This window comes from Wolffia australiana, chromosome 14 (assembly GCF_029677425.1).
Source record: "Wolffia australiana isolate 7733 chromosome 14, ASM2967742v1".
NCBI lineage: Eukaryota > Viridiplantae > Streptophyta > Magnoliopsida > Alismatales > Araceae > Wolffia > Wolffia australiana.
Window position 1 is genome coordinate 12,198,295 of NC_135848.1, and position 8,467 is coordinate 12,206,761.

An 8,467-nucleotide genomic window follows, 5' to 3' on the forward strand; every position below is an offset into this window, starting at 1 on the left:
AAAACTAGGAATATTTAATAAATTTCCAACCCACATGCCTTTGACAAAAGCAACTTATGGGACATAAACGTAAAAGATCAAATATAATTAAAAAGAATATCTTATGCTCCCCCTAATAATGCGTAGTATGTAAGAAGAGGGGGACAAAAACAAGCAATAGTTAATAAATTTCCAACCCACATGCCTTTGACAAAAGCAACTTCTGGGACATATGCATACAACATCAAACATAATAAAAAAACATCTTATGCTCACCTTAATAATGCTTATTATGTAAGAAAAGGGGGAAAAACTAGGAATACTTGATAAATTTCCAACCCACATGCCTTTGACAGAAGCAACTTCTGAGACATAAACATACAAGATTAAACATAATTAAAAAAATATCTTATGCTCCCCCTGATAATGCCTAGTATGTAAAAGAGGGGGACAAAAACTAGGAATAGTTAATAAATTTCCAACCCACATGCCTTTGACAAAAGCAACTTCTGGGACATAAACATAAAACATTAAACATAATTAAAAAAAATATCTTATGCTCCCCCTGATAATGCCTAGTATGTAAAAGAGGGGGACAAAAACTAGGAATAGTTAATAAATTTCCAACCCACATGCCTTTGACATAAGCAACTGCTGGGACATAAACATACAACATCAAACATAATAAAAAAACATCTTATGCTCCCCCTAACAATGCCTAGTATGTAATAAAAGGGGGATACAAAACTAGGAATAATTAATGAATTTACACTCCATATGTCATTAACAGAAGCAACATCTGGGACATAAACATACAACATCAAACATAATAAAAAAACATCTTATGCTCCCCCTAACAATGCCTAGTATGTAATAAAAGGGGGATACAAAACTAGGAATAATTAATGAATTTACACTCCATATGTCATTAACAGAAGCAACATCTGGGACATAAACATACAACATCAAACATAATAAAAAAAACATCTTATGCTCCCCCTAACAATGCCTAGTATGTAATAAAAGGGGGATACAAAACTAGGAATAATTAATGAATTTACACTCCATATGTCATTAACAGAAGCAACATCTGGGACATAAACATACAACATCAAACATAATAAAAAAACATCTTATGCTCCCCCTGACAGTGCCTAGTATGTAATAAAAGGGGGATACAAAACTAAGAATAATTAATGAATTTACACTCCATATGTCATTGACAGAAGCAACATCTGGGACATAAACATACAACAGTACGTGAGAAAAGAGGGGCAAAAACTCTGAATATTTAATAAATTTCCAACGCACATGCCTTTGACAGAAGGGGCATAAACATATACAAAATCAAACATAATAAAAATTAGAACTTTTCAGTTTCCACCGGCCCTTCTTCCTCCTTGACCGACGAGCAAGATCATAAATGGCGGAAGCCGGCATCAAATCACGGAGAAATCTCCCACCAGAGCGATCTCCTCTGCGATCATCGATCAAGCTCGGGCACCAGCCATGGAGAATTCCCCGCAAGAATCCTCGCTCTCGATCCCAAACCCAAACGCCTTCACCTACCAATCCCCTCACCCGGTCTACGCCATGGCGATCTCCTCCTCGCCGAGCTCCTCCTCCTCGCCGAGGCTCGCCCTGGGGAGCTTCATCGAAGATCTGAGCAACCGCGTCGATCTGATCACCTTCGACGCCGACTCGCAGACCTTCCGATCGAGCCCCGCGCTCTCCTTCGACCACCCGTACCCTCCCACGAAGCTGATGTTCCACCCGCGGCCGATCCCCAACGAGACGACCGCCCTCCTCGCCTCCTCGGGCGACCTCCTCCGCCTCTGGCAGATCGCCGACGCGTCAATCGAGCTCCGCAGCGCGTTCAAATCGAGCGAGTTCTCCGCGCCGCTGACCTCCTTCGACTGGAACGACGCCGAGCCGCGGCGGATCGGGACGTGCAGCATCGACCGGACCTGCGCGATCTGGGACGCGGAGCGGGGCGTGGCGGAGACGAGGCTGATCGTGCACGACAAGGAGGTCTACGACATAGCCTGGGGCCAGGCCGGGGTCTTCGCCACCGTCTCGGCCGACGGGTCGGTGAGGGTGTTCGATCTGCGGGACAGGGAGCACTCCAGCATCATCTACGAGAGCAGCCGGCCGGAGACGCCGCTGCTCAGGCTGGCCTGGAACAAGATGAACCTCTCGTTCATGGCGACGCTGCTCTTGGACAGCAACAGGGTCGTCGTTCTCGATATACGCTTGCCCGGGTCGCCGGTGGCCGAGCTGAAGAAGCACCGGGCGAGCGTGAACGCCGTGGCGTGGGCGCCGCACAGCCCGGGGCTGCTCTGCTCCGCCGGGGACGATGGGCAGGCGCTGGTTTGGGATTTGAGCGCAAAGGGGATGGTGGGTCGGGAGGATGTCGAGCCAAGGCTGGGTTACTCGGCCGGGGCGGAGATCAATCAGCTGCAATGGTCGCCTGCTCATCCGGAATGGGTGGGAATTGCCTTCGCCGACAAGGTCCAGATGCTCAGGTTCTGATTTGAAGATTTGCTGATCCTGTCTCTCTTTCTTTTTGATGTTTATATTTTGATCGTAGTTTAGTTGATCTTCGGTGTAGCTTCTTGTTTATATAAATGGTGTTGCTAGAGATGTGTTTCTGATAGTTTTGTTGATCTGCGCCGAAATGCTTCAGTTAGCTGTTTATAATTGGTGCAGATGTAGGTGTTAGTTAGTATCCTCTCTTTCTCCCTCTCTTCTTCTCAGGTTCGGATGCGATTATTTCTGCTCCTTTCCCTTTTTCGTCTGGTGTTTATATTTGATGGTAGTTTAGTTGATCTTCGGTGTAGCTAGCTGTTTATATAAATGGTGTAGGTAGAGATGTGTTTCTGATAGTTTTGTTGATCTGCGCCGAAATACATTGGTTAGATGTTTATAATTGGTGTAGCTGTAGGAGTTAGTTAGTATCCTCTCTTTCTCCCTCTCTTCTTCTCAGGTTCGGATAAGGAGATTTTATGTCTGTCTTTATCCGGTATATTGTGGATTTAGAAGAATCCTTCCACGCGTTCTATCCAAGCTCTCGGTCGAGAGCCACGGAATGATGGTACAACGCCTTTCTTGTAATGATCTTGTTTGCTTCTATAATCTTGAGTGTGTTGCTCGAATAGGTTTTTTCACGGATTCAGAATCTGTTACCCGTTTTGGAATTTGACCTTCTGATTTCGACCTGAGATTTATTATCTGCTTCATCATACGGTCTAGAACATCTGCCCCTCGTCCATGTTCTTGACTGAGTTGCTCCAAGTTGGAATTGTAATTTGCCATGGAAGATTCTGAGGATCTTTGGCTCTAATACCAAATTGTTAAGATACCTTAGAAATCTTAACTATCAAGATCTTGAGATATAGGAAATGGACTAAATACGAGATCGGAAATGCGAGATCTCTGGATATAATGAGTTGCCGATAAGGAGATCCAATCTTCCAGTAGAAGGATGAAGTCACATACAAGATTTTAAATAGTAGAAACAATAACGAGGAATTGAAGTCCTAACTGAGATCTGGAGTCTGGCGGCCGGATCGGACGTCGTCAGCTCCGTCAGTGGAGAATCTCCTGTCGCTGCTCTCTTGGCTTAACTGCTTCTTGATGCCCCTATAGAATGCCGTCACCTTCGTTTACATAGAGACCCCCATGTTTATTAAAAAGGTCGCACGTGCAGCATCACATTGCGCGGAGGCAGTCTTGCATCTCCTCTTGCTTTGGCAAGACTTCGTCAGATCCTTATTGATAAGCTCGAAAATGCGCGTATATATGTCGTTATTTAGGGGTTTTTCAAACTTAATCACTAAAATTTATATGTCCCTTAATGCGCAAGGGGTCGAACCCTAGGGAGGCGGTGGTGATATTCAAATTTCTGTCTAATTAGGGTTTTAGAATTTGACACCTAAATGAAATGATGTTTGACTATTTATTTAAATGCAAATACTTGTAATTAGGAACTAAAATTATATCTTTTTTGAAATTAAATGATTTTGTTAATTCTCTGTTATTAATTAACAGAGATTCAAAAGTCACTTAACCTTATCTTTTTATTTGATTTAAAGTCTTTGATTGTTTTGGTTATATAATTTTTTTGGTTCTTTTTGATGAATTTCAGATCTATTTCTAAAATAGGTTTAACTCTAATTTAGTGTATTTCTTTAATTCGTTTTGTTTATCAGGTGCTTTACTATTTTTAAAGAATAAAAAGAACTAATACTTATGCTATTATTAAGAGCATTTTTATTTATTTTTATTTTATCCCATTTGATTCTAAATTGTAGATATGTCCTAAAACAGCAAATCGTGAATACGATTCACGATTTGCTTATTCAAGAAGAACGGAATCGTGAATCTAATTCACGATTTATGCGATTCAAGCAACAGGTAGGGTTCGAATTAGAAATTTTATACGCAATTAATACTAAATGATTTTAAACCGAACTAAAATTCAGGAGCTGAATGACTAAAATCGGAACAGATAAAAAAACGACGGCGAGCATAAACTGAGTGCAAATTTCAGAAAACTAAGTATGAAGTAAGGTGCAAAAATCAAACACGGATAAACCTAGAGGTACCAGAAAGAGCAGAGAATCGATCCAGGCGAGCTTCGAGCAACGAACGCCGAATATGTTCCTCCGATTTTGGCTTGAAATTCCGGAAATTTGCGGCGACGGATCTGCGAATTTCGTCCACGAATCGAGCTTCAAACTCTTCTTAGGTGATCCTTGAGACTTCAACGAGGCTAGGGGATCCTTCCTTGAGCTTTAAAAATCAAGAACGCATTGAAATTTTGATTTTTCTCCTTTTATCGCCGTGGAATCGGTAGAACAGCTCTTCCGATTCCGTTACGTTTTTTTCGTCTTACGCGCGTTGTACGCAGAGCGTACAACGCAATTTTTTATTTGTTGCCTGGTATCGTGTACGGGTTTTCTTCCGTGCGCCGCGCGCTACGTGCGCGCGCTTTGCACAGGAGAAAACCTGCTCAGCGCTATGCATGCGCTTAACTCGCTGCGTTGCACGCAGCGAGTTAAGCTGCATGCGATTGGTCATTGCGGGTCTGTGTGCGGTGCGCGACACGTCGCGCGTAATGCGCGACACACACGACCATGCGTGCGTGTGTGTCACGCACCGAAGCCTGAGGGGGCTTTGTGATTGGCCGCCGCCCTCTTCGGTGTATTTACCTGCACATTGAACACCCGTTAGCGCTTAAACTGGCCCAATAAGGACCAGTTTCATAAAAAAAACGTTTTGAAATGGAAAAAACACATAAAATGAATCATAAAAACATGTATTACTACCTAAAAATGATTTAAATATTTTCTAAAGCTCATTTTATTTATTTATTTTATTTTTATTTATATAAATAGGTCAATTAATCATATAATTTCATTAAAGATTTATTTTAAGAACATTTAAAATGTAAAATTTGACCTAAATATTTATTAGAAGTATTATTTAACCTGAAATTTATGGAATTTATTGTTTTAACCTAAAATCATGATAACATGCTTAAAAATTAATGTTTTATGCATTAAGAACCCAAAAATATGATGAAATTAGCATTTATTTAAGCTTCTATTTGCATGTTATCACTTATCCCTCCAGTGATTCTTATCAATGTCTTTCTGATAGTTTTGTTGATCTGCGCCGAAATACTTTGGGTTAGCTGTTTATAATTGGTGCAGATGTAGGTGTTAGTTAGTATCCTCTCTTTCTCCCTCTCTTCTTCTCAGGTTCGGATGCGATTATTTCTGCTCCTTTCCCTTTTTCGTCTGGTGTTTATATTTGATGGTAGTTTTATCGTTTAAAAATAAAAATTGATGGTAGTTTAGTTGATCTTCGGTGCAGCTAGCTGTTTATTTAAATGCTGTAGCTGGAGATGTGTTTCTTCTAGTTTTGTTTGTCTGAGAAGGAATGGTTTGACGTAGCTGTTTATATTGGGTGTAGCTGTTGATCTTGTCCTGGTAGTTTAGTTGATCTGCTCTGAGATTGTTTTGTTTGGTGTCACTGTTTATATTGGGTTTAGCTGTTGATGTTATTCTGATAGTTTAGTTGATCTGCTCTGAAATTATTTGGTTTGGTATCGCTGTTTATATTGGGTGTAGCTGTTGATGTTATTCCGATAGTTTAGTTGATCTGCTTTGAAATGCTTTGGTTTGGCGTCGCAATTTATATTGGGTGTAGTGTTGCTGTTATTCTGATAGTTTAGTTGATCTGCTCTGAAATTATTTGGTTTGGTGTCTCTGTTTATATTGGGTGTAGCTGTTAATGTTATTCTGGTAGTTTAGTTGATCTGATTTGAAATACTTTGGTTTGGTGTCACTGTTTTTATTGGCTGTAGCTGTTGAGGTTGTCCTGATAGTTTAGTTGATCTTCTCTGAAATTATTTGGTTTGGTGTCGCTGTTTATATTGGGTGTAGCTGTGGATGCTATTCTAATAGTTTAGTTGATCTTCTTTGAAACTATTTGGGTTAGTGTCGCTGTTTATATTGGGTGTAGCTGTGGATGTTATTCTAATAGTTTAGTTGATCTTCTTTGAAATTATTTGGGTTAGTGTCGCTGTATACATTGGGTGTAGCTGTTGATGTTATTCAGATAGCTTAGTTGCTCGGCTCCGAAATGCTTTGGTATGTGGTTGCTGTTTATATTGGGTGTAGCTGTTGATGTTATTCTGACAGTTTAGTTGCTCGGCTCCGAAATGCTTTATTATGTGGTTGCTGTTTATATTGGGTGTAGCTGTTGATGTTATTCTGACAGTTTAGTTGCTCGGCTCTGAAATGCTTTATTATGTGGTTGCTGTTTATATTGGGTGTAGCTGTTGATGGTTATCCTGATAGGTTAGTTGATCTACTTCGAAGTGATTTGGTTTTGCTAGCTGTTTATATTGGGTGTAGTTGTTGATGTTATCCTGATTGTTTAGTTGATCTACTCAGAAGTGCTTTGGTTTTGCTTGCTTTTTATATTTTGTGTTGTTGTACAGGGTATTCTGATAGTATAATTGACTTATGGGGAAATGCTTTGGTGTCTGTAGATGTTAATTTTGTTGATCTGCACTGAATACTTTGGTGTAGCTGCGTATATTTGGTGTTGCTGTAGCTGAGTTGATCGATGCCAAAATGCTGTGGTGTTGCTGTTTATATTTAGTGTTGATGTAGATGTTTTTGTGATAGTTTAGTTGAGCTGAACTGAAATGCTTTTCAGGAGCTGTTTGTAGATACAGATGTTATTCTGATAATTTAATTGATCCATTTCTATGGGATGTGATGATGGGCCATTTCTATGGGATGTGAGCTTTCCATGGAGGAAAGTGAGATGAAAAATTGACGACGAGTGCAGTTTTGTGGAGCTTTCACCTACGAATTCTGATATTTGTTTTAACTTTAAAATGAATATTACAGAGAGGGTTGGGGGTTGTTTAACGCTTAGCAGAAAGCAAAAGGAACAATGTTAATAAAATTTATTGTGGGTGAAGTTTAATGTTCCATGCCCTTTTTTAAGTCCATGGGATCCACCTTTTTACGCGGCGTAAAATGTGGGGTATTAATTGCAACATTTGAAAATTTGGAGATTCACATTTTTTTGGTGCTCTTTTTATCAAGTTTTGGACTTCCTATTTATTAACTTGCCCTGTACACCCTTTCAATCCCTGGTAGTAATCTTGATGACATTGTCTTCATCCATTTGGCCAATTCAATCTTCATCACATAAATATATAAAATAACATGTCCTTGCATTGCATAGGATATCCCAGATGTTAGTCGGGTTGTTAAAAACAGAAGTATTTAAAAAACTTAATGTGTTCTTTAGTGTTAAAATACTTCACGTGAAGTTCATGTGCATCATCATGAATCTATCTTGTTGAGGCTTTTGTGTTTTAATGTACATTAAATTACAATAGTAATCATGACTCTATAAATTAATAAGTTCTATAAAGTTAAAGGTTTTTAAAGGTTTTTGAATGCTTTAAAAAAAAAAGTTGTTACAATCTTCTGTATAATTAAAAATGCTTTTTAAGTATTCTGAAAATGTTTTAAATAATATAAAGGGCGTTTTAGGTTTTAAAGTGTCTTTAAAACTTTGATTTATATTTTAAAAAATATTTTAAAATGTCAAAAAATAAAGAAATCAAAAGAATTTTTATTGAATGAGAAATGGTTTTTTAATCATTTTTTTGGATGTATTTTGGGTTATAAAGGGCCCAATACGGCCTAAATGGGCGGAGCCCATTAGCCTTAGTGGCGGACCCGACGGGCGGACTCAACCAGTTAAGTCCGCAGTCGGGTCCACAGTAGAAAATTTAAATAAAAAAAAATAAAAAAAACGGGGCGGGCGGAATTCGAACTGGCGACCTCCGCCCCGGCAACACGGCGCTTTACCAGTGTGCCACGTGTGCACTTTAATATAGAAATAAAATTTCTATATTTAAGTTACTTTGGACCCGATAAATCGAATTAGG

At 39.5% G+C, this 8,467-nt stretch overlaps 1 protein-coding gene and 1 long non-coding RNA gene across 2 annotated transcripts; one reads left to right on the forward strand and one right to left on the reverse strand.

The window, feature by feature from the left end:
- Positions 1-1,358: 1,358 nt before the first annotated feature.
- TTG1 (Transducin/WD40 repeat-like superfamily protein) lies at positions 1,359-2,620 on the forward strand. Its single transcript, XM_078586412.1, has one exon. It carries the CDS (start codon positions 1,489-1,491, stop codon positions 2,509-2,511), a length of 1,023 nt encoding a protein of 340 aa, XP_078442538.1. The 5' UTR covers positions 1,359-1,488; the 3' UTR covers positions 2,512-2,620.
- Positions 2,621-3,394: 774 nt separating this feature from the next.
- On the reverse strand, positions 3,395-5,219 carry LOC144712415 (uncharacterized). Its single transcript, XR_013583792.1, has 2 exons — positions 4,587-5,219; positions 3,395-3,726 (listed from the first exon to the last, which is right to left on the reverse strand). It is a non-coding gene; the product is annotated as an uncharacterized LOC144712415 (long non-coding RNA).
- Between the last annotated feature and the right edge of the window lie 3,248 nt (positions 5,220-8,467).